A 27,188-nucleotide genomic window follows, 5' to 3' on the forward strand; every position below is an offset into this window, starting at 1 on the left:
TTTTTCTTCAGTATCGTGGGTGTTAGGTCTAACATCATTCTGAACTTTAACCCACAGATTGCTGAATAGAAATTCGCCCTCGGGCACTTCTAAAGCTGTCCTCCGGGGGCATACCAACAACAAGGGGGAGGAACAGCAATATCTGGAGGTAACTAAGGCTAAGGCACCATAGGTAAAGAGGGAGCTTCATATAAGTATGTGCATGCATTATTTGCTAAAATGTACTGTGGCACTGGCTGTAGCAAGCAGAAAAGATTATAATTCATAGAATCATAGAATACCTACAGTGCAGAAGGAGGCCATACGGCCCATTGAGTCTGCACCGACCGTCAAAAAGAGCATCCTACCCAGGCCCAATCCCTTTGCCCTATCCCTGTATCCCCACCTAACCGTTTGACACTAAGGAGCAATTTAGCATGGCTTCACATTTTTGGACTGGTGGAGGAAATTGGAGAACCCGCAGGAACCCCATGCAGACACAGGAAGAATGTGCAAACTCCACATACACAGTCATCCAAGGTTAGAATCGAATCCGGGTCTCTGGTGCTGGGAGGCAGCAGTGCTATCCATTGTGCTGCCCTGAATTGATGGAATATTTTTTCCCCCCACCTCACAACATCGCTAAAAAAGTCTGAAGTTGGCTCCCAGATGAAGTTGAATTGTATCGCTCTCAAATTTATTGTGCGCTAATTATTGCAGATTCACCATCAACTCCTTCTAAGCAACTAGGAACACCTCCATTTATAAAATTATTCTGTAAGGATACATTCCACTGAGAACCATAATTTGATGTGTGAAATATGATTTTTTTTTTTAATTTCCTGGGATTATGGAACAACAGCCCTCACTACTTCTAGTAGCTGCAGTGGTGCGAATGTGATTTGCCTGCAATATGCATTTAAGTAGTGGTTATTGCTGTTAAATAAAACTTGCAAATCACAATGGAAGCTGTAATCTGTGCCATTTAGAGAGTACACAAAATAATTGGATTTTAAAGAGGTACTATTTTCTTATTAAACATGTTTATTACTGCAGATATTGCTGAGCAGTGTAAACTGTAACCCAGTGTTAGTTAGAGCTGATTAAATATATGAAGAGGTTGCACTTTAATAAGCTGCATATTACTGAGTGGAGCATAGGAATAGTCATAGGATATTCAGCACCCCAAGCTTGTTCGGCTATTAAATTCGATAATAGCTGACCTGTATCTTAATTTTATCAACCTGTTTTAGTTGGATAAACTTTTCTACACTGGCCAACCAAAAATCTTATCAGTCTCAATTTAAAACTTAACTTATTGGAGGAGAGAGTTTCAGATTTCCAGAGTGTTTGTGCCCAATATACCCAGTGCAACCGATACACAGTATGATGCAACTTTATCATTGATTATAATGGGAAGCCTTTAGCACTATTTGGTCAATCTGAATGGCAAACCAATGTCAGGGTAGGCAACTTAAAATGTTGGGGACTGTATCAAATAAGGACAGCAGTTGGTCTGCGATGAATAATGTAGTGTCGGAACTTTATTCATTTTAAGTTTGAATACGGGCAAACTATTGCAGAACCTTTCCTCAGGAAATGAAGTAGCTGGAAAGAATCCTTGGTACTGTAACTTGCGGAAGGAGCAAACTTCATGCACTAACTGGCCAAAATGCCCTTGCTCTACATTTTCTTGCTTTCCCATGCTCCAGAATCTTTTCGATGATAATTGCCTGCATGCATTGTAAAAAGCTGTTTCAGGGAATAAACTTATCAGTTTTATCTTAAATTTATGCCTTTCCTGAACTTTGATTTGACCACTGCCTTCACCTAATGTTGATTACATGGAAGACTGTTCCATTGATGTAACATCATCAAAAGTGCAGTGAAAAACATATGGAAAATATATGGTGGTGGAATTGAATCCACCCTCAGGAAGTTGATGGCCATAATGCACGAGTGCCATGTCTGGATAAATTTAAGATTTTAAAAGTAAATACTGTATATCTGTCCTGCTGATTGAGTGCACAAATGCACTTCTTGGTCATGGTACTGAGCCAGATAAAATGCCACAGTCCTGCTTTTGATTGCTTGTCTGTGCTGAGTTGGCTGGTTTAAACCAAGACCATATCACATGATCGAAATGCGCTGAGCTAGGAAAGTGGAAAGGCATCCAGTGTTGCCACACCCGATATAGTCAGAACTTTCCACTGGAACGAGCAAGTATGAGGGTGTTTCAGGAAAGCAGTCTTGGGTTTAGCTATAATGCCATACATGACTTGAATAGCCCACCAATTTTCACTGTCGCTTGAAGATTGATTATCTGGTGATGTTTCACAGCACATCCAGCACTCATGTAGCTGAATGCACGCCAAGTCATATCTTAAGAGGAGGAGCGAAAATTGATAAATGTGTAAAAGTGTGCTTCATTGAATTAACAGCACAGACACAGACCATATGGCCCAAAGCCTATGCTGATGTTTATGCTTTCCATGAGTCTCCTCCTGTGATTGTATATTTTCACCATGCATATGTGTAAGTTGTAGGAAACAAAGACTAATAAAAAGCTGCTAAAAAGCATTTCAAATAACAGCAGTGCTGCACACTTGGGTCCTTGAGTTTCATCACCTTTAACCTTGGGCACGACCTACATGAAGATGTACAGAGACCCATAAAGCGCAAGATTAGCTGTGTGTTTCCCGGTGCTTGGAGTGCTGAGAAAGAGCTTGCTATCTAACACCTATCCGGGTTGATCGGAGGCCCCAGCCCCATCACTGCCGCGCAAAAAATAGCATCCTGGCAGTGCCACATGGGTACTTGGCAATACCAGGCTGACGCCAGCACTTCCAGGGTACAACCCTGCCCAGAGGGCATGCACCTGGGGGACTCAGATACCCGAGGAGCCCCCCACGAATGCCATTCCATCTGATCTCCATTTGTGGGAACCAGCACAGAATGGCATTCGCCCAAAGTCTCCAAGGCGAGGGAGTTAGATCTCACACCTTGGTTTGATCTCGGGACGCATATTCGAGTGAGACTAGCTGTCCCACTCTAATATACAGATTTGCCAGAAAGTGATCCCGCCCACAATGGGCAGGATTCACATCGTGATGTCTTGCAAGATCGCCTGAGGTCTCTGGGACAGGGCAAGCTGCGTCAGCCCCGGAAGTGAGATCTACCGGCATCTACTGGTTGCATTGTGCTGCTCTTTGAGCACAACACAACCAGTAGACCCTGCCCCTTGATTTTTAACAATCACCCCAAGTTCAGATAAATCAAAGTCAGATAGCGAATTCAGAGATCAGGGTGAAAGTCCCCCACGGTTGTGGCCAATTCTCAGAGTGGAGGCTGCTCGGACAGCTGCCGGAGGGTCACCCTGACTTCATGGATGACCTCCTGACACAATAGAGGACATCCTGTGCAGCAGACCAAAAATCCACTGTGTCGGGAGAGTGCCCTAATTTGGCTCTTACAGGGCTTAATTGGTTACCTGCCACAGTCAGACAAGCAAATATGCCCTTGTCAACACTTCTTGGATTTGTTTATGGATTTGGATTTGTTTATTGCCATGTGTACCAAGATAACAGTGAAAAGTATTTTTCTGCGAGCAGCTCAAACAGATCATTAAGTACCAAAAAATTAAATAAAACAAAAATCAAATACATAATAGGGCAACACAAGGTACATAATGTAAATACATAGACACCGGTATCGGGTGAAGCATACAGGAGTGTAGTTTAATCAGATCAGTTCATAAGAGGGTTGTTTAGGATTCTGGTAACAGCGGGAAAGAAGCTTTTGAATCTGTTTGTGTGTGTTCTCAGAATTTTGTATCTCCACCCCAATGGAAGAAGTTGGAAGAGTGAGTAAGCCGGGTGGGAAAGGTCTTTGATTACGCTGCCTGCTTTCCCCAGGCAGCAGGAGGTGTAGATGGAGTCAATGGATGGGAGGCAAGTTCGTGTGATGGACTGGGCTGTGCTCACGACTCTCTGAAGTTTCTTGCGGTCTTGGGCCGAGCAGTTGCCATACCAGGTTGTGATGCAGCCAGATAGGATGCTTTCTATGGTGCATCTTTAAAGGTTGGTAAGCGTCATGTGGACATACCGAACTTCCTTAGTTTCTTCAGGAAATATCGGCACTGTTGTGCTTTCTTGGTGGTAGCTTCGACATGGGTAGACCAGGACAGATATTTGGAGATGTATACCTCTAGGAATTTGAAGCTGCTAACCATCTCCACCTCGGCCCCATTGATGCTGACAGGGGTGTGTACAGTACTTTGCTTCCTGAAGTCAATGACCAGATCTTTAGTTTTGCTGGCACTGAGGGATAGATTGTTGTTATTGCACCACTCCACTAGGATCAGTAACTCCCTCCTGTATTTTGACTCGTCGTTGTTCGGGATCCAACCCACTATGGTCATGTCATCAGCAAACTTATAGATGGAGTTGGAACTAAATTTTGCCACGCAGTCGTGTGTGTACAGGGATTATAGTAAGGTTCTACATTTGCAGCCTTGCGGGGGCCAGGTATTGCGGACTATCGTGGAGGAGGTGTTGTTGTTTATTCTTACTGATTGTGATCAGTGGGTCAGAAAGTTTAGGATCCAGCTGCAGAGTGAAGAGCCAAGTTCTAGATTTTGGAGCTTTGATATGAGCGTGGCTGGAATTATGGTGCGGAAGGCGGAGCTGTAGTCAATAAATAGGAGTCTGTTGTCGAGATGCTCTAGGTATGAGTGTTGGGCCAGGGAGATGGGAGATGGCGTCTGCTGTGGACCGGTTGCGGTGGTATGCAAATACAAAATCCTGTGGAGCTGGGAAAGTGAACCCAACAGGAATTTCCTCCCATTTTCTGGTCTCCTTGCCTCCAGACCGGCTGCCACAGCCCAGTGAAAATTCTGCCCATAAAGTCAGGCTTGTACAGTGTTGCACTCTTGAGTTCAAATGTCATAGATGCAAGCTTTATTCCAGGGACTTTGAGTGCTCAACCTATACTGATAACTGAGCGTAGTGTCAAAGGACTGCACTGCAGGAGATGTTGTCTTTTGAATGAGGCGTTAAACTGAGACTGAGTCTTCCCTCTTGGGTGGATATTTAAGGTCTTATGGCACTATCAGGAAGAAGAGGAGCAGAATGTGCTTGCCAATCTTTATCATTCAACCAATAACATGAAAACAGATCAGTAATTTGTCTCATTATTGTTTGTGGGACCTTGCTATGCGTAGATTGGTGTTGCATTACTTTTGAAGTACAAATATAAGGTACTTCTTTATTACTTATTTCTCTTTATTGTTGCCCAGATAACATAGGAGAGCTTTCAGTCATGTAGCATAATGTTGCAACCATTTTCCAGGCAATGTTAAAAATTGTTTAGTTATAATATTCCATGAATAAAATCATCACTGCCTTTCTTAATACTTTTGCTGTGGATTGATTGCTCTTACCTGCAGATCTGGAGAAAAACCTCAAAGGAGAGGAGCATAAACCTGACAGCACTTGACAAGCATGGCAAAGTGTATGAAGATGGTATGTGTTTCCTCAGTCATCTCTACATTTTTCAACGGTTCAAGAGTTGCACAGAGCTAAGCAGAAATTTCTTCCAGTTAAATTTTGAGAAGACTGAAGCCATTATTTTTAGTCCCCACTCCAAACTTTGTTCCCTAGCTACTGACTGCAATCCACTTGCTGGCAACAATCTGAGACTAAACCAGTCTCTTTGTGATCTTGATGTCATTGTGGCTACAAGACCAATTCTGTGACTGGGAATTCTGTGACGAGTAGCTCACTTCCTGACTCCCCGAAGCGTGTCCATCATCTATAAGGCTTGAGTGAGGTGTGCGATGGGACACTGTCCATTTGCCTGGATGAGTGCAGCTCCAACAACTTTGAAGCACAATACCATCCAGGACAAAGCAGCCCACTTGATTGACACCCCATCCACCACCATCAATAATCACTCCATCCACAATCGGTGCACAGTGGCAGCAGTGTACCATTGCAAGATGCACTGCAGCAACTCAACAAGTTTCCTTCGACAGCACCTTACAAACCCTTAACCACTGCCACCAAGAAGTACAAGGGCAGCAGATGCATAGGAGCACCACCACTTGTATGTTCCCTCCAAACCACACACCATTATGACTTGGAGTTATATCGCATTCCGTCACTGTCACTGGGTTAAAATCCTCGAACTCACTTCCCAACAGCACTGCGGGTGTACCTACACCACATGGACTGCAGTGGTTCAAGAAGACAGCTCACCACCACCTTCTGAAGGACTATTGGGGAGAGGAAATAAAAGCTAGTCCAGACAGCATCACCCATATCCAGTGAAAGAATTTTTAAAAATTATCCCGAACCAACCTTCCAACAGTATATTTGCAGCAAAAGCTAAAACCTCCTATTTCCTCTTGTACAACGTTGTCCAATTTCACCCAGTCGCAGCCCATCTGCTGCTAAAACCCTCAGCCATGCCTTTGCTACCTCAAGACATGACTATTCCAAAGCACTTCTGGCTGGTCTCCAGCATTCTACTCACTGCAAACTTGATGTCCTCCAAAACTCCAGTGCTCTTGTCTTAATTAGCTCCAAATCCTGTTCACCTGACACCCATGTGCTTGCTGACTGGTGTTGGTTTCTGGTCATGGAATGTCTTGATTTTACAATTCTCATCCTTGTTTTCAAAGCCCTCCGTAGCCTTACCCTCCCTTTAGCTGAAGCGCTGTGTTGTTTGATGCAATCCATCAGTCATTGAGAAACACAGCCTATGTACCTGGCATCATATCAGCATTGAAATTCATATATCACTTTACTAATTTGTGAGATAGGCAAAATATCTATTTTACTTGACAGCAAGATCCTGTTACAGGGGAACACCGTTCATATTGCTTCTGCATTGTAGCAGCACCAACTCGTGTTGCTCAGTTTTTTGAGTTACCCTACTCTTCAAGGGTAATCAGAGGTCGACTGGGCACCTTTCAGAAATGAACGTGGTGGTCTTAGGCCCATTCATGACTTTGTGCGATATATACCAAGCAATGATCTGATCAGGTTAGCCATTAACGAACAGGAATCCTGCACAGTGAGCAAATAGCTCAGCCCTATTAACGAGATTGCCAATAAGGCCAATCTTCTAGCACATGGAACTGCAGGAATCCCAATGCATATATTGATCAGTGAAGGTGAACTGCATTGCTCCTTTTTCAACAAAACAAAAGCTTGAGGGACAGCCGTTCTCTATTTCGTTACTCATGGCAATACCTGAGCCAATGAGAGTGGAATTGCCTGATTTGAATTTAAACAGAATTTGTCAGTCAACTGTTCCATGGTGCTTTATCCATGGAGACATCTCTTAACAGTGACAACCAATCAGTACTCTCTTCTCATGTAGTATAAATTGTTGTTCCCTTCAAAATTTGGCATTCTTGTGATTCTGTCCTGATAAATGCAAGATGGAAAGACAACATATTTATTTTTTCAGCAATATTTAATTTTACACATCCCAAATATTGTAATTATAAGAATCTTGTTATGTAAGAAATTGTGCTATAGTCTATATGTTACTGATTTTGCTGTTTCAAATATATTATTAATGTTCCTAATCATGATTATCAGAAGGTTTGGTCATATCTTTAATGAGGGAATATCTATTGTTTTTCTTGAGGTCATCTGAAATTTGATTTTATTACAATTTGTAAGAATGACGTGTGCTATCCTTTTTTGTTAGATATTAACCAGAGTCTGATTTCTCTTGGTGTCTTTCCCTCTGCTCTCACTATCCAGACCAGTTTGGTTGTCTTGCATGGTCTCACTCCGAGACTCATGTTCTATACATCGCTGAAAAGAAAAGACCCAAAGTAGAATCGTTCTTCCAAACTAAACCAGAGTTCAATGATGAAGAGGACAATTGCGACAGCAGTAAAGCTGAAATATGTCAGAAACCTGTGCAAGTACAGTAATGTTATTGTTTATAGACATGCTTCAAGAAAAATATTAGACCTAATTTTCTCATTCCACAAGACTGCTATTTGATAGCTCAGGGACAAAAGGGAACTATGTTCCCTGACCGATCTTCAATCTCTCATTCAACATTGTCTAACTAATTACAAGCCAGCATGAACCACCTCCAGCTTTCTGTCTTTGTTTCAGTCGTTCATTTTCACAACTATAAATACTGGGCTTGCTCTGCCTTCGTAGTGATCTCTTGTTCTCATCAAGAAAAGTGTCAGGGAATTATCGGCGCATACGCTTGGAAGCTTCTGATCATCAGGAAGGAGATGGAAGTCTTTTGCCTGAGGATCTAATCAAACGCTAGAGATCTGCTTGAGTAGTTGCGGAATAAGACAGATGATATGTGAAGCATTCTTACTTGAGCAAATCATCTTTATTCTGTGATATTATTTTGCAGGGGAATCAGTTTCTGTATTGGGAGGACTGGGGGGAATCCCTGGTGAACAAGAACACCCCGGTACTGTGTGTGTTGGATATCACGAGTGGCAATATCTTTATCCTGCAGGGGATTCCTGAACATGTTTCTCCTGGACAGGTTGGTGTAAATCTTCCAGTTATTCACAGCTCTCTTTTATTGGGCTTCAGGTGTTGATATCATAAATCAGAACTATGGTCTTTGAGGTGGCAAGATATTTTAAGAGTTTGAATGTGCAGTGGATATCCTGATGATCTTTATGTATTTTTGATCTCTACCATACAGTCACTTGTATCTCTAAGTGGAGGTTGTGTCTTCCCTCGCCACACCAGGGAAGAGGGAAATGTTACAACGCTGGTAACTCGGATGACAGACTGGAATATCCTTGAGTTAGCTGGCCATCAGCTGTATGTGTGCATGTTTGCAGCCTGCTCTGTTGGTGAATGACATGAGGCATTGCAAGAGAAAATAATGTAACGGGAATAAAATCCTTATACTGATTGCAAAAAAAAATTGTTCATCTGAGCTAGAAAATTGCAATTTGATCTGATCAGTAACTCTTTACTGGGGCCTCTGACAGTCTTTGATTTTTCGCCATTCTCTGTATCTCGAGGAGTGTTGGTTAATTCCAATGGTGAGAACATTTGACTGTACACTGAGCATCTGCAGGAATTGATGTGACAGTAGCAATGTCAGATGATGCTTCTGCACCAGACAGTTTACTGTTTCCTCTATTCTTAGTAGCAGATCAGAAAGCAGATACCTCCATTAACATTTTGGAGATGTAATTTAAGTAGGAAACATGTAACAAGAAGATGCCATGTACATATTAGCTTGTATTCCTTCCACCATTGGTTCTCTATATAGATTTAAGGTCAAACTTAATATTTAATTTCATCTACGATAATATTTGTTGTGCATTAACCATAGATTTTCCCACAAAAACAGAAAGTGCTGGAAAATCTCGGCAGATATGTCAGCATCTGTGGAGAGAGCGCAGAGCTAACGTTTCAAGTCTGGATGACTCTTTGTCAAAACTTTGTCAGACCTGCTGGGTTGTGCTAGCATTTTCTGTTTTTGTTTCAGATTCCAGCACCCGCAGTATCTACTTTTGTCCTCATGAAAGATATATCTGTGCCCTGTGCTGTCTTAGACACCCCCATTGTGCTTCCTGCTGTAGAATTGCTGGTTACAGGCACCTTACCAGCCGATGCATTCTGTGACCATTTCATTTGCAACATAAACATGTCTCTGGCGTCAGCAGTAGAGGGCCACAGCCTCCTTTGCAGAAGCAGATCTCTAAGGAGGGAATTGCAAATGACTGTCTCTAATTTTAAAGCATAAAACAAAATAGCAAGGTGGTGACAAACACTAGCAAGGGATTTGGCTATCTCCCTTTATTAATAGTTAGGAATTACAGAGCACCTCAGCTGAAATACTAACTGTAGAAAGCCAATGAAACCAATAAATAGCTCTGTGTTAATTTAGTGCTTTCAGTTACTTAAGATTGGATGATGAACTCTGATTAGAAACGCTGTTTTCTTTGTGATAAACCCATTTTCAGCTGTACCGTTAAAGCTGTGCTACATTATATCCAGACATATTTTTTAACACCAAGAAATTAAGTTCCAAAGCACTGCCTGATTGTGCTTGTTTATGAAACATTTTTACGTTTGGCAATATTCAAATGAGTTTGAGCGACAATTTCAGCAAAAACAAATCACTTCTGAAAACTAGTGCAATTTGTGTTCAAATCTCCAATTTTAAAAATTAATATACAGGATGTAGGGGTTGCTGGCTAGGCTAGCATTTATTGCCCATCCCTAATTGCCCTTCAGAAGCTGGTGGTAAGCTGCCTTCTTGACTGCTGCAGTCCCTGGGTGTAGGTACACTCACAGTGCTGGTAGGGTGGAATTGTAGGATTTTGACCCAGCAACAGTGAAGGAGTGGCGATATATTTCCAAGTCAGGTTGGTGAGTGGCTTGAAGGGGAACCTCCAGGTGGTGGTGTTCCCAGGAATCTGCTGCTATTCTTCTAGATGGTAGTGGTTGTCGGTTTGGAATGTGCTGCCTAAGGAACCTTGGTGAGATGCTGCAGTGCATCATGTAAATGGTACACAAGGCTGTCACTGTTTTTGGCAGTGGAGGGATTGAATGTTTGTGGAATGGGTAACAATCAAGCAGGCTGCTTTGTCCTGGATGATGTTGAACTTCTTCAGTCTCCCCCAAAGTGGAAACGCTACCCTATATTGTCCACCTGTTGTTGATTTGTTTTGAAAATGTATGATTAAGAGACTGTAGGAGACCTTCTGAGCAGCTAATACTATATGTAGAAATAAGTTAATAATAGGAGTAAGATATCTGCATTGGTGTCAGTTCTACAGTGCCAAGGTCTCACACTAGCTTCCAGAATACTTGAAGTAAAAAATTGAAAATGGTTCTAACAAGAAAGTGTTGCTTTATATCCAAGAATTTGAAGGCTGCAGATGTACTCTTTGTGTGTCAAAGGATGTGGGCAACATAAGCATATCTGCCTATTGCTTCCTCTGTTTTCCAGGCAATCTGGGCCCCTGAGGACACTGGCATCATATTTGTTGGCTGGTGGCATATGCCTTGGCGACTGGGTCTGAAATACTGCACCAACCGGACGTAAGTCACTGAATGGCATCTCTAACGCAGTTTGGGCAATACTTAAAATCTTAGAAAATATTTGCATTTCTGTAGTGCCTTTCATGCTCCTTTAGGTCAGTGCAGTTCTTTTAAAAGTGTAGTCACTGTTGTAATGTAGGAAATGCAGCAGCCAATTTGCACACAGCAAGATCTCACAAGCACCAATGTGATAGTTACCATTCTTTTTGTATTTTGGTTGTGGGATAAATATTGGCCAGGTCACCAGGGCACCTGAATTTTGGGGTTAAGTCCTTTCAAATCTCCCAAACTAATCAAGCTGGCAGTGACAGTGCCACCATTCTATATGTCAATCAGAAGTTTAACTTTATAATTATCATCATTTTCTTTGGATGATGGTACAAACTGAGACAGGAACGACGTTTTTTTAATGTACTTTATTTCGAAGAAAATGTATAATTTTACATTCCGTAATATTTCAAATTGAGTATTACTGAAAGTGCAATAAAGTTCAAGAACTTTCCATTATATATTGTGCTCTGTAGTGCCTCGTTAGAATTGTAATTGCACGTGATCTTTACAATATATATTCTGGGACACAGGTGCTGCCTGAAGGCTCAGTGTGCTATAGCAAGAGGGTCTTAGACAGTCGCCTTTCCCCCTTGAGCCTTTGCAGCAGCTGGCCTAAGCTTTAGTGTGCCCCTCATCACATAGTCTTGGGTCCTGGAATATACCAGTCTGCAGGGTGGGCAACCGGAAGACGAACAAGTTTGGGACAAAGCGAGGAGCGCCTGTCACCGAGTTGATGGCTCTACAGCAGTAATTAATGTTTGTCTTTGAGTGTGTCCCTGGAGACAGCTTGTAGAGCACACCGTCCTGTGTTACAGAGTTGATGGAGATGAACCTCAACAAAATCCACTGCATCTCTTTCCATCTTCCTTGCAAAGGCACATTGCAGAACGAGGTGGATGGTGGTCTCTTCTCCAGCGTAACCGTGTCAAGGGTAGAGAGCAGAGGGGTTGCAACTGGGTATACCAGGGTAGGGAGACCCTTTCTCACAAGCAGCCAAGCCATGTCAGTTCTTGTTTGAAAGTTCTGACGATGAGGCACTCGGCCAACTAACTTTAACAGTCTGCTCAGGGTACCATCTGACAGGACCAATGACTCCTTTTCTTGAAGAGCCTCAAGGACATTGTGTGAGGACCATTGCCTGATGAACTTGTGGTCAAAGATGTTTTTTCTGCATAAATTTTCCATAAGGGAGAAGTAATACAGCAGGGTCCAACTGAATGGGGCATTTCGCAGCAATGAGATCAGACTCGTCCTTTGCAATAGATGGAACTTCAGCATGAAGTGACTCTTGGTGTTTGCGTAACAAGGGTCTACTCACAGCTGGATGCAGCTGCATGTAAAAATGGCCATGAGGACGAGGACACTGTTCGATTGGACTTTCCTCCCCCACTCTTGTCAAGAAACTTGCTTTAGTATGGCTATATGCTACTTCCAGTTTTTGGTATGAATTCCCATCCTTCTGAATTATAACGCAAGTACCCTCAGGTAATCTAACACGACGGTAAAGGGGACAAAGGATCGATCAATGTAGTTCCCAAAAATTGTGACTTTGCTCTTGCCATCATTTACTTTGACTCCTGAGACCAATTCAAACTGGCTGCAGATGCTAATCAGTCTGCACACTGATGGGGAATCTGAGCAGAAGATGATGAAATGAAATGAAATGAAATGAAAATCGCTTATTGTCACGAGTAGGCTTCAATGAAGTTACTGTGAAAAGCCCCTAGTCGCCACATTCCGGCACCTGTCCGGGGAGGCTGGTACGGGAATCGAACCATGCTGCTGGCCTGCTTGGTCTGCTTTAAAAGCCAGCGATTTAGCTCAGTGAGCTAAACCAGCCCCTAAAATGAAAAAAGCCCCTAGTCGCCACATTCCGGCGCCTGTCCGGGGAGGCTGGTACGGGAATGATGTTGTCCATGTATAGGAAGCATTTGATCTGAATGCCTCAGCTGCCTGGGATAGTCACCCTTATGACTGCATTCTTCCTAATGGACTGAGCAAAAGGTTCAATACAGCACACTTAACAAGACGTGGGAGAGAGCATAATCCTGTCTGACTCTGGGTTTGATGGGAAAAATTTCCAGTTCCCACTTATTGGTTGAAACTGCTAGTGTTTCTGGAAAGCAGTTGGATCATATTGCAGATTTCCACTCTGTTTTAGAGAGAACGTTTATCATGTAGGTGTGCATATTCTGGCAAAAGCTTCTCCTAGCCCAAGCTGATGGGGCAGGTGTCTATCCCCTAATCTGCACAGAGGCAGGAATGAAGTATTCCATTGATGAACTACATACATGATGAAAGGAAATAAAAATAGCTTATTGTCACGAGTAGGCTTCAATGAAGTTACTGTGAAAAGCCCCTAGTCACCACATTCCGGCGCCTGTTCGGGAGGCTGGTACGGGAATTGAACCGTGCTGCTGGCCTGCCTTAGTCTGCTTTAAAAGCCAGCGATTTAGCCCAGTGTGCTAAATGAGGCCTAAACATTTAATCCAACTTTTATTTTATAGATAATATTTTTTGGCTGCTTGCCTTTCTTTGCTGGTCTTGATCATAAGTGGACAAATGTTATAGGCAATGTTCCTGTCAGTGAAGCCCTCTTGTCTGCTGTTCATCATTGGGATGGAGTTTGGGGGCATGTCGGCAGTACTCAAGCTGCTGAGTTAATTGAGTTCTGTGTATCTTCATGACACACCCCAAGTGTTCAGATTTGTGATCTCATTCAGTGCTGACTACTTCTTCCCCAAATCTTAATAAAGGAAGAAAGAAATCTTGTTTGACCAGAATCCATCTCATGTTTTCCTAATTCAACTTTCAAACCCTCCTTACAAAATTACAAAAAATTAATGGGAAGTGTAAATGAGCTAAATTCAGAGTAAACTGACATCCTGTTTAACAAACAGCTAATAAGCAAAAAGAAAACATTAACGTTGGGCCTGACTGGCAATATTGTTATCTATTATAGTAGTTTACTCCTGAGCAAATTTAGAAGAGACGATAGTTAGCTTTCAGTTGATAAATGTTAAGCAGCAAAATTACAAACATGAATGTACAGTGAGAACAAATTAAACATGGCGATGCCTGGTTTGGGAAATGAAAAGACACCAAAATCATTGGAGGGAAACTTATTGATGATCTGGATGGAGGTGCATTGCTAAGACAGCGCAGAGGATACATAAAATCAACTCAGAAAATGCTGTAAAATAATCAGGCCTAACAGCATCTGTAGAGAGAGGAATAGATTTAATCCTTCAGTATGGTCACTTCCTTCCTCCACAGATGCAGCCAGACATTTTCAGCATTTTCTGTTTTTATTTCAAATTTCCAGAGCTACAGTATTTTGCTTTTGTATCAGAGGAAGCTTTACCTTGCAAATGGCTGCGCTGTATCTGATCGGCATTCTTGATACTGACATCAAGTGCCTAAAATGGAATTGTGGTTCATTCACCAATATTGATATGTCCTCTTGATTTCTCAGCAGACTCCAAAAAAAAACACACCAGAAATTAAGTGAATTCTTGGAGAAGCACTTTCACAATAATGTTGTTTAGAGACAGAAAGCCAGCTCCTTTAAATGTGTCCGATAATTACCAAAATTAGCTGATTCTTCCTAAAAGTTATGAACAGGTGCAAGTCTTCCATGATCATTATCTCTGTGCACCATTTTATGCAGAAAAACAAAACAAAAAGAAAAAATAAAACTGACTGGTATTTCATCTCCTGCTTCTTACTATGGCATATACCATTTTCTACCTGAAAGAAAAGACAGTCAACCTTCTCTCAGGAATCTACCAATGTTGTTCTATAAATGCAATGGTGAGAAGAGCCTGGTGGTGATACATCATGGAAACCCATTGTGTGTAGCAGACTTGAGGGTGCAAACTAAATGGTGGAGGGGGTAGGCAGTGGCGTAGTGGTATCGTCACTGCACTAGCATCCAAAGACTCAGGGCCATGCTCTGGGGACCAGTGTTTGAATCCTACCACAGCAGATAGTGAAACTCAATAAAACATCTGGAATTAAATGTCGACCATGAAACCATTGTTGACTGGTTCAGTAATATTATTTTGGGAAGGAAACTTGCCATTCCATCAGTCTACTCTCGATCATCAGTAAAGTGATGGAAGTGGTCTACAACAGTGCCATCAAGCAGCAATTACTCAGCAATAACCTGCTCACATGTGCTCGGGTCCTGACCGCTTTGCATCCTTGGTTCAAACATGGATAAATATACTGAACACAGAGAGTGACATCAAGTTAGCATTTGACCGAGTATGGCATCAAAGACACCTAGAAAAACTGGAGACATTGGGAATCGGGAGAAACGCTCCATTGGTTGGAGTCACAACTAGCACAAAGGTAGTTTGAGGTCAGTCATCGCAGCTCCAAGATATCACTGCAGGAGTTCTTCAGGGTAGTGTCCTAGGCCAAATCGTTGACCAGAAACTGAACATGCCTAGCCATATATAACCAGAGCAAATCAAAGACTAGGAATCCTGCGGCAAGTTACTCAACTCCTGACTCTCCAAAGCCTGTCCACCATCTACAAGGTACAAGTTAAGAGTGTATTCGACTACTGTCCACTTGCCTGGATGAGTGCAACTCCAACAACACTCAAAGTTTAACACCATTCAGGACAAAGCAGCCTGCTTGATTGCAGCCCCTTCCACAAACATTCACTTCCTCCAAGACCGACAAACAGTCCTGCACTGCAGGGACCCACAAGATTCATAAGGCAGCATCTTCCAAACCCATGACCACTACCACCCAGATGGACAAGAGCAGCAGATACTTGGAAACATCACCAGCTGGAGGTTACCCTCCAAGTCAGTCACCATCCTGACTTGGAAAATATCGCTGTTGCTTCACCATTATTGGGTCAAAATCCTGTAATGTCCTCCCTAACAACACTGTAGGTGTACCTACACCTCAGTGATTGCAACAGTTCAAGAAAGCAGCTCACCATTATCTTTTGAAGAGCTACTAGGAATGGGCAATAAATGCTGGCCTAGCCAGCGAAGCCCAGATCCCGTAAATTAATAAAAAAAAGTTGGAGGAGTACACTACTAGTTCTAGTTTTTAAAATTATTGATGTGTCAATGAATTTACCATTTTGTCTCATGACCTCATGCACTTCTGTTTCCATGTCAGATCAGCGCTATACTTTGTCGACCTACTGGGGACTGAATGTCGTAAGTGATGTTTCTCAGCCATATTGTGCATTTTGTATCTAGTTGACCATAAAAAATTTGGCAATTTTAATGCAATTACTGGCATGTAAAGGAGTGTTCCAGGAACCCGAATAGGCACAGTTTAACTTGTTCACTTCTATGTACACGCTATGTAGTTTACATCTATTTACCCATCAGTAACCTTGTAATCCAGTCCCAATACCGAGTGGTCCAAAGGCAGCTCACCAATTCCACCATGTCTCTCCAAATTATCATTTATACATTTATTGCTAGCAAATTGGATTGGTTGTGTGGCATAATGAATTGTAAGCCTGCTTGTGAGCATAATCTGAAATTGCTGACTTTACCTTTTACAGTGCAGATTTCTTCAGGAGAAAATTCTATACGTTCCCCACGCCTTAGTCCTGACCATTGTCACGTTATCTACCTGGAGGGTGGCGATGCTAGGACCCACCATCAGTGTCACAGCCTATCCATGGTTAGTATCTTCCTCGATGTGTCCCAAGAATATTGTAAATGAATAAATCTATAGTTCACTAAAATACCAGAAATCGTCGAGATACCTTACAAAAGAAATCTAGCGGAAAATATAAAAACAAATAGCAAAATATTTTATGAGTATGTAAAAAGGAAGAGAGTAGCTAAGTGATCTTTTGGTCCTTTAGAGGACAAAACTGAGGAGTTAATAATGGGCAACACAGAAATGGCAGAAATGCTCGGTGGGATTTACCGACCACCCTGCGTGTTTTCCGGCAGGGGATCTACTGGTCTCGCCATTGTCAACGGATTTTCCGTTGACTGCACCCCTCATCGCTGGGAAGCCCGTGCGACGGTGTGGGGCCAGAATTTCTTGCCGGCGTGAATAGCTGCTAAATCCCGCATACAAAATCCAACCCATGACCACTACCATCAAAAGGACAAGAGCAGCAGATACCTGGGAACACCACCACCTTGAGGTTCCCCTCCAAGTCACTCATCATTCTGAAGGACAAATGGGGATGGACAATAAATGCTGGCCTAGCTGGCAACTCCCACATCCCGTAGATGATTTTTTTAAAAATTGCCTCCGTTTTCATGGTGGAGGACACTAGAACCATCCCAATAGTAACAGGGAATGCAGAGGTTGTTGAAAAGGAGGAACTTGAAACAGTCACCATCACAAGGGAAAATGTACTGAGCAAGCTATTGGTATTAAAGGTAGCCAAGTCCCCAGGGTGATGGCCTACATCCTAGGGTTTTAAAGGAAGTGGCAGTGGAGATAGTGGAGGAATTGGTTATAATATTACAAAATTCCCTAGATTCTGGAAATGTTCCAGTGAATTGTAAAAAAGCTAATGTAATGTTCAAAAATTAAGAAAGACAAAGTAGGAAACTATGGACCAGTTACTTTGACATCTATTGTTAGGAAATTGCTGGAATCCATTATTAAGGAAGTAGTGATGGGTCATTTGACAAGTCAAAATGCAATCCATCAGAGTCAGCATGGTTTTATGAAGGGGAAATAGTGTTTGACTAATTTGCTAGAGCTCTTTGAGGATGTAACAAAGTGAATAATGGGGGTCCTGTAGATATAGTGTACCTGGACCTCCAGAAGACATTTGATAAGCTGCTGCACAAAAAGTTAACATACAAGGTAAGATCCCACAGGTTTGGGGGTAATATATTAGATTGGATAGCCAACAGAAAGCAAAGAGTGAGGAAAAAAAAGGTCATTCTCTGGTTGGCAACCTGTAACCAGTGGTGTGCCGCAGGGTTTGGTCCTTGGGGCCCCAACTATTTACAATCTATATTAATGACTTGGATGCAGGGATAGAAGGTACTATAGCCAAGTTTTCATATGCCACTAAAATAGATGGGAAAGCAAGTTGCAATGAGGAAATAAGTAAAGGTAAAGTCGCCATTGTCCCAGATAACCATAGGCTGCTCTCTCCTTTGAGGGAGAGAGCTGACTGTTGATTTAACCTGATGATCACCACACCTTGGGCGAGGGGCAAAGCTGAGAAGGCAGGCCTTCATGAATAACCTCAGCTGGTACAGGAATTGAAACACCGCTGCTGGTCTGATCTGTATCATGAAACCAACTGTCTTGCCAACTGAGCTAAACTGGTCCCCATAAATGGATATGGATAGGTTAGCTAAGTGGGCCAAAATTTTGCAGATGGAATTTAGCATTGATAGGTATGAGGTTATCTATTTGATTGGAGCAATAAAAGGCAACTTATTATCTAAATGGAGAGAAACTTCAAAATGCTTCAATGCAGAGGGATCTGGGTGTTTTTTGTGAATGAATTGCAGAAAGTTAGCATGCAGGTTCGGCAAGCAATAAGGAAGGCAAATGGAATTTTGCCATTCATTGCGAATGGAATAGAGTATAAAAGTAGGGAAGTGGTGTTGCAACTGCATAGGGCATTGGTGAGACCGAATCTAGAGTACTGCGCACAGTTTTGGTCCTAAAGTAAATGCATTACAGGCTTTTCTGAGATGATTCACTAATTTGATTCCAGGGATTAAGGACTTTCTTATGAAGACGAGATTGAGCAGTTTAGGCCTATATTTAGAAGAATGAACGGAGAGCTAATTGAGGTATGTAAAGGGGATCGATAGTGTAAAATTAGAGGGAATGTTTCCCCTTGTTTGTTATTCTGGAATGAGAGACCATAGTTTTGGCTAAGGAGTGGCAGATTTAAAACAAAAATGAGGAGGAATTACTTCCCTCAAAAGGTCGTGAATCTGTAGAATTCTGTACCCCAGTGTGCAGTGGACTATGGAATATTAAATAAATTTAAGGAGGAAATAGGTATGTTTTTAATTAGTAGCGGGATGAAGGGTTATGGGGAGCGCACAGGAAGGTGGAGATGAGATCAGCCACGATCGTATTGAATGGCGGGACAGGCTCGGGGGCTGAATTGCCCACTCCTCCTAGTTCTTACAGAAGCGAAATACACTCTGAGTGCAGTCTATCATCTCGTGAGACAGATGGATGCCAATAATATTCACCCAAAAACAATATTGGAGAGTTTTACAATCTCAACGCTTTTACCTTAAAATTCAGCCACAAGAATTCTGAACTGTAAAGCTTCCAATGGGTCTTTATTATACACTGGACTTGCAACAATTTAAATAATTTTGAAAATAAACAACGCATTTAATGTCTACAATGTGGAAAATATCCCAAATACTAAATAAGGAGAAGAAATGTATTCTGGTTCAACACAGAAGGTATTAGGAGGGGGTGAAAAAGCTGAGTCCAAGAGGTGGACTAGGATGCTCTTCCTGACTCTACAGTATTGCAGTTGCAGCCAGCCCAGGTTTCTGACCGCCTCTCCCCGCGGCACCCCCACCCCAATCCCATCCCCAACAATTTACATGTAAGCCAGCCCTATTGCTGTCAATGATTTTTGCAGGACTCCAAACTGAACTGCACGGATCACACAATTGGTGTCCATATCTCACTGGTATTGTGTAGATGTGGTTTGAGGACTAATTTCCAGTGAGCTAAAGGCTTTCACCACTTGGCATGTGGGTACAAAGTCAAATTCCCAGGCAAGATGTCATATCGCCTTTTCACTCCTTGATGTCATGGTTGATCTCCAGTTAAAGGGGTTGAACTTGATCCTTCCATTAGAAGTATTTTAGACACTCTCAATGGTTCTTTCTAACTACATTGAGTTCTCAAGATTGGAGAAGAAAACATTTGAAATGGGTTCCTGATTTGTTGATATTAAAACTGTCCTGATGACATTCACCCAGTTCCAACATGATTGAAATTAATACATTGCATTGAAGGGCGATCCATTCCTGGGATATGACTGTTACTGGCAAGACCAGCATTTGTTGCCCATCCCTAATTGCCCTCAAAACCGTGGTGGTGAGCTACCTGCTTGTTAGGAAAGAAGTTTTCCTTCCTGTAATGGACATTTTTTTTTTCAGTATAGCTTCGACAAGAAAGTAAGATCAACTGTGGTGAAGATTGTGGATTATCCAACTGTGGGTGAGTGATGAAAGGCCAAACTTATTTTTATTTTGAAAAGTTGTAATCATATTTTCTCCTTAAAGAAGTTCTAAATATTTTTTTTTAAAAAATAAGTTATAAGTTGTACTGGGATATTGTTTGTTCTCGAGGTATCAGATGCCCTTGAGTACTTGCAAAAGCCAGGGTGCACATGTGAATCTGACTTTTTATTTCTGAACTGGTAGTGCTGAAATCACTTGGAAGAAGGGGATTTCTAAGCAAGAAAAGACCAAGGCCCATCTAGTTGTCCATTCTGCTAATCACCATATACAATCATAGTGGAATTATAGACTAATCAGGCCAATCAATTAGTACACAACACACCTAGAAGTGGCACAAGGAAAATCCCAGTGGTGAGAGCTTTGTGAACCAATAATCTAAAGTCACTTTTTTCTACATATAGAACAGTACAGCACAGAACAGGCCCTTCGGCCCTCGATGTTGTGCCGAGCAATGATCACCCTACTTAAACCCACGTAACCCGTATCCCAACAATCCCCCCATTAACCTTACACTACGGGCAATTTAGAATGGCCAATCCACCTAACCCGCTGTGGTTTTGATAGCTGTGGTTTTGGGTTTTTTTAAGAGAAGGTCTTTGATAGTGCGTACCCCTCTCTTGGCCTCTCTATTGGCCTGAGGATACCTCCACAAATTGGTGACATGGAAAAACCCATCTGATGCTACAAAGAATTGTAAATACCCATTGGCCAATTGTGGCCATTGTCAGAGACAACACTGTCCAGAATGCCATGTGTGGAAAATATCCTTTGCACACAAAATGTTAAACTCAGTTATAACAAACAAATCCATAAATACGTGACATAGAGGAAATACTTAGCTACTGAACATTAGGAACTGTAGGACGTGAAATCAACTTGATGGTACTATGAGCAAACATTTTGAATAATAACCAATGATATTTTTCAGATGGATTTACTGGCATTTACTGCTCAGAGCTGGCACTGAGCTGCTGGGCAAGTGATAGCAAAAGGGTCGTGATCGATACAGCCCAGAGAAGCAGAAAGGTACCTGGGACGCAGTGGCATGGGACCACACAGTCATGTTCATAATTATAGAGGGAGGCAAACCCCTGCTTTAAGGCAAGGATAAAGGTCCTGCTTGTGGTGATACTCAATAATTCAGATCAAAAGGCTCCAAATACTGCTCCATGTATGGCACTTCGGAAGTGGATCAAAAAAACCTGAGGAAAATTAGCAGCACAATGCTGAGAGAATTGAATAATGCGCCCAAGTGCATTTTCAAATCCTACACTAAAAATAGTCTTGATGTGAAAAATGTTTGGTAAGCATTCATTATTGGTGGCGTGATCCAAAAGCACAAGTTCAGTTTTCACATATCATTGATGACACCGAACTCTGATTCACCGCCACCTCTGCCAACTCCTCCACTATGACTAAATTATCAGCATGCTAATCTGACATATAGTACTGGATTAGCAGAAATTTCTTCCAGTAAATAATTGGGAAGACTGAAGCCATTGTTTTCAGTACGTGCTGCAATCTACATTCCCTCGGTACCCACCCTACCCCCTCTCTGGCAACTTTCTTATTCATTCGCAGAATGTGGGCATCGCTGGCTAGACCAGCATTTATTGCCCATCCCTAGTTCCCCTAAGGTGGTGGTGAGCTGTCTTGAACTGCTGCAGTCCCTGAGGTGTAGGTACACCGACAGTGCTGGTAAGGAGGGAGTTTCAGGACGGTGAAGGAACGGTGATATATTTTCAAGTCGGGATGGCGAGTGACTTGGAGGGGGACCTCCAGGTGGTGGTGTTCCCAGGTATCTGCTGCTATTCTCCTTCTAGATGGTAGTGGACGTGGGTTTGGAAGGTGCTGTTTAAGGAACCTTGGTGAGTTCCTGCGGTGCACCTTGTGGATGGTGTACACGGCTGCCACTGTTTGTCGGTGATGGAGCGTTTGAATGTTTGTGGAGGGCTAACAATCAAGCGGGCTGCTTAGTCCTGGATGGTGTTGAGCTTCTTGAGTGTTGTTGGAGCTGCACTCATCCAGGCAAGCGAAGAGTATTCCATTACACTCCTGACTTGTGCCTCGTAGATGGTGGACAGACTTTGGGGGGTCAGGAGGTGAGTTTATCGCCGCCGGATTCCTAGCCTTTGACCTGCCCTAGTCGCCACAATATTAATATGGCTAGTCCAGTTCAGTTTATTAGGGAGAAAGTCTCAGACATTGAAGGAACATCAATATATTTCCCAAGTCAGGGTGGGGATTAGCTTGGATGGAAACTTCCAGGAGGTATTGTTCCCAAGTGTCTGCTGCGCTTGTCCATCTAGATGATTGTGGGTGTGAGGGTGCTGTCTAAGAAGTCTCGGTGAGTTCCTGCAGTATATCTTGTTGATGGCACAAGTTGCCACTTGTGCCCATGGTGGAAGGAGTGAATGTTTGTGGAAGGGGTAACAACCATGCGGGCTGCTTTGTCCGAGATGGTGTCAACCTTTTCACGTGTTGAAGCTGCACTCCTACAGGCAAGTGAAGAATATTCCACATAGTCCGGATTTGTGCCATGTAAATGGTGGAGAAGCTTTGTGGAGTCAGGAGATGAGTTACTCGCTGCAGGATTCCAGCCTCTAACTTGCTCTTGTCACTGGTGGTGTTCAAATTCTGGTCAATGGTAACTCCCCAAGATGTGGACAGTAGGGTATTCAGCAATGAAAATACCATTGCATGTCAAGGCAATAGTTAATTCTCTCTTATTGGAGATGGTCATTGCCTGGCATTTGTGTGGCGTGAATGTAACTTGGCACTTGTCAGCTCAAGCCGGTGTAGTGTCCAGGTCTTGCTGCATTTAGACATGAACCACTTCAGTATCTGAGGAGTTGCGAAAGGTGTTGAACATTGTGCAATCATCAGCAAACATCCCCACATCTGACCTTATGATGGAAGAAAGGTCATTGATGAAACAGTTGGAGATGGTTGGGCAGAGGACGCTACCCTGAGGAACTCTTGAAATAATGTTCTGCAACTGAGATGTTTGACCTTCAACAATGTCTTCTGTTGTGCTAGGTATGATTCCAACCAACGAGAGAGCTTTCCCCCAGGTTCCCATTGACTCTGGTTTTGCTAGGGCTCCTTGCTGCCACTCTCGGTCAAATACAGCTTTCATGTCAATCACTCTCACCTCACCTCTGGAGTTCAGCTCTTTTGTCCAAGTTTGAATCAAGGCTCTAATAAGGTCAGGAGCTGAGTGACCCTGACAAAATCCAAACTTAGCGTCTGTGAGCAGGTTATTGCTGAGCAAGTAACACTTGATAGCACTGTTGATGACTCCTTCCATAACTTTACTGATGGTTGAGAGCAGACTGATGGGGTTGTAATTAGCTAGGTTGGATTTGTCCTGCTTTTTGTGCACAGGACAATTCTCCATATTGCTAGGTAGATGCCAGTGCTGTAGCGGAACTAGAACAGCTTGGTTTGGGGCACAGTAAGTTCTGGAGCACAAGTCATTAGTCCGAAACTTAACCAGACATTTTAAACCATGGTGATCCATATTTAACCCTGAGATGAACTTCCAACTATATACTCGCACCACCACGAAGACCGCTTATTTCCACTTGATAAATTTGCCCTTCACCAACTATTCTGCTGCTGCAACCCTTATTCATGTCTTTGTTATGTTGGGAACTAACTAATCCAGTGCACTCCTGGCTCGCCTCCCACATTCACAAGCTGAAGATCATTCAAAGTAATGCCTCTCGTGCCTAACTTGCACCAAGTCTTGTGCACCTAACACCCTGTGCTTGCTGACATACATCGGTCAAGGAATGCCTTGATTCTAAAATTCTTATTCATTGTTTTCCAATCTCCCCTTGGCCTAACCCCTCCATATTTTTGCAATCTCCTCGTGCCTTGCAATCCTCCAAGATATCTACACTCCTCTAATTCTGGTCTCTTGAGCATCCCTGATTTTAAATTGTTCATCCATTGGTGACTAAATCTTCAGTTGCCTCTGTCCTAAGCTCTGAAATACCTTCCCGAACCCCCTCTTTGAGGAAACCCCTTCAAACCTACTACTTTGACCAGCTCTTTGTGACATAGCACCATAATTTGTTTTATACTGCTCCTTGGGACATTTTATTACATTAAAGGCATAATTCAAATACAAGTTGTTGAATAAAATGGCCGCTTTATTTAGTCATTCCAATTAAGCAGTGTGCAGAGATTGTGTTTTCAGTGACTTTCCTTTTTTTTAATTGCTCTATAATCAAATTAAAAACAAATGTATGTTTATTCAATTTGATTAATGTATACATTGATTTGATTTTCTATTTCACTTCACTTTGGTTGAATTGTGTCAGCATTCTGGGTCTCTCGACTGGCATGAATAATATGGCAGCTTCACAGTGTGGAATTTGTTTCAGAAATAAGCCACTTGAGATAAAATGTCACTTTCGACTTCACCATCAAGCTTGAATCATCTGGAGAAGGTGCTCAATTGTGGGCCGAATCACAAAGCAGTTCATGACCTTGCTTTCATTCTTGCTAGATACTGGAGGGAGAGGGACATTGCTACCAACAGTGTCATTCCTCACCTAAATGACCATTCTTTATACCTGAGCCCAGACAGTGAGTGATTGCGAGCTATTCTTTTACGGTTCCTGTTCTCACCCGGCGTCTTTCTAGACATATTGTACTTTCCAGAAGGTGCCATAGAAAGTGGGAATAAGAGCTACTTTTTTCTTTTCTCGCCTCACTGGCCCAGGGGTGCTGGAGCATTTGAATTGCTTCTAAATGCTGTCTTGACTAAGTTGTGGAAAAGATTTCATTATTTGAACGTGTGTGTGTGTGATGTAGAAAATATTCGCAAGTTCAATGAACATGACTTGATCACTGTTTGTGTCTTACATTCTCAGGAACTAATCATAGTAAATAGTGCAACAGGAGATGTGATGTCACTCACCACTGGTAAGCATTGCCTGTCCCTCTCCATATGCTTCCAAAATAATTTAGAGGAAAATTTCATGATATCGGCCTTGCCTTTTACATGCCTGCCCATCCTTATCTCCTCAGTACACTTCTCACTATTCCTCAATGACAGTGTGCAACAGGTGTAAATATTCCAAGCTGGCAGAATTACCTTGTGCAACAAAAATGTGCACTGCCATTTCAAATGTTGACCTGAACTCCAGCTCTTTTTAAACATAAATATTGCAGGTTGATGGGTCCGGGTTTGACAACAATGATTTATCAAATTTTGAACTTGACTGCACAGATTTCTTTAAAGTGCATAGTTTACGACATTTCAGCAGTCATCTTCCAATTCAACTGCAGACTGCCGCAGTGTCTGGTTTAAAATGCACTTTGGAAACTTGTGTTGCAACTTGTATACTAAAGCAGAAGGTGACTGTGCAACATTAATCGGGCTCTACAAAACCATCATAAACCAAGTTTAAACAAAACTGTTCAAATGTAAGATGGTACATTTTGCCTTCATTATAATTGCATCAGCAACACTCAAGAATCAGTTTCTTCGCCCATCCATCGAGATATGGCTGGTAGTTGATTCTTTTGAGCAAGTTATAGGCCTACAGAGAATGTATTTCCCTATTGTAAAGGTTAGTGTGTGTTCAAGAGATGGAACTGGCAACCTTCGAGGTAGTAGTTTTAGCCACCTGCTATAGTGTTTCTTCTGAGCTTGGAGTGATTAGCATCTGTACAATGATAGCTGCAGGCATCCCACCCAAGAAACTTGATTTCAAAATGGGATTTACCATTAGCACTGAGGTCACAGCAGTTGTCTGAATTTTCAGACAGATAGATTTGGCCCAATCTAATAAAAGGCCTGCATTTTCCCCAATCATGTGACTGAATTAACTCTTCATCGAGCCTGAGGTTTTTACACCCATGAACCTACCAGGAAGACCATTTGAAATGTTGTTCACTCTTTGCAGGCAGAAATCTTCCTAATTCAGTTAGTGTAGGCATAGAAAAATTCTAAATATTTACTGAGTTGCATTTGCCTTTGTCCATTACAATTCTTGAGTTAAAACATGCAACTTGCTGATTCTGTTGTCTTTCCAACGAGCACCCAGACATTGGCTAGAATTTTTTGCCCGTTGATTTTGCACACTCTCGGCTAGCTCGGAAGCGGGCTCAAAATGTGCTTCCAGCCACAATCTGCCCTGGTAGGCAATTTCACGCTGGTAGGCCAATTAGCGGACAGCCAGCATGAAACACCGCTGGAAAAGGCTGAACGCTGCCAGGAAGGGCAGGTAGAGGGCAGGCGCCGAGGAAAGGGAGGGCATGGTCCAGCGCTTCTAACGTGGTCCCTGAGGGGGGAAAGCTGCTGCAGAGCTGTTTCGGGGAGCTGCAGACTTGCGAAAAATAGTGATAGAAAATCTATGCAAAACGTGTCTAGGCACATTTAAACACAAACCTCAGTCCCCAGACAACTTTTAAAAATTTGATTTCAGCCCTGACCTGACATTTTATCCCACTCTAGAGCGAGATTGAAGCTAAAATGTAACGTCCAACCTGCCAGCTGTAAAAACAGACGTGCCATGTAAAATAGCGTTCCATTGGCCCCTTAATGAGCGAAGCCTGCTTGATTGTCGGCAGGCACACATATGACTCACATGCGCCTGTCGACTGAAATGCTGCTCCAGAGCATGATGACGTTGGGACATGAGCCTGACATCTTCTGCTGCGATTTCATGCTCTTCCAAGTCAGGTGTCTGCCCACCTGAGTGTTGTAAAATTCTGGCCATTGTTTTGTTTGCTGCAGGTTCAGAGGCTGGGAGCTGGGCACTGTTGGACATTCACCAGGATCTGATGGTGGTCAGCTTTTCATCCCCTAACTGTCCACCCACTTTGGTAAGAAGGGTTAAATTGGACCCATACTATTTATTAAAGA

General features: G+C 42.6%; 1 protein-coding gene across 4 annotated transcripts in view; it reads left to right on the forward strand.

Annotated features, from left to right (window-relative positions):
* The window catches only part of LOC119973134 (acylamino-acid-releasing enzyme-like), a 95,773-nt gene that overhangs the window by 10,271 nt on the left and 58,314 nt on the right, over positions 1-27,188 (forward strand). For 2 of the 4 annotated variants that reach the window (XM_038810728.1, XM_038810727.1), the window contains exons 4-14: positions 58-148; positions 5,426-5,501; positions 7,758-7,924; positions 8,383-8,520; positions 10,957-11,048; positions 16,248-16,288; positions 16,645-16,766; positions 20,219-20,279; positions 21,231-21,328; positions 25,189-25,240; positions 27,060-27,148. In XM_038810728.1, the coding sequence (XP_038666656.1) occupies positions 58-148; positions 5,426-5,501; positions 7,758-7,924; positions 8,383-8,520; positions 10,957-11,048; positions 16,248-16,288; positions 16,645-16,766; positions 20,219-20,279; positions 21,231-21,328; positions 25,189-25,240; positions 27,060-27,148 (1,027 nt within the window). Of the gene's footprint in view, positions 1-57; positions 149-5,425; positions 5,502-7,757; positions 7,925-8,382; positions 8,521-10,956; positions 11,049-16,247; positions 16,289-16,644; positions 16,767-20,218; positions 20,280-21,230; positions 21,329-25,188; positions 25,241-27,059; positions 27,149-27,188 lie in introns of those variants that run through there. The other 2 variants (XM_038810729.1, XM_038810730.1) reach the window with 2 other exon arrangements.

The sequence above is a fragment of the Scyliorhinus canicula genome, chromosome 11 (assembly GCF_902713615.1).
Source record: "Scyliorhinus canicula chromosome 11, sScyCan1.1, whole genome shotgun sequence".
Taxonomy (NCBI): Eukaryota; Metazoa; Chordata; class Chondrichthyes; order Carcharhiniformes; family Scyliorhinidae; genus Scyliorhinus; species Scyliorhinus canicula.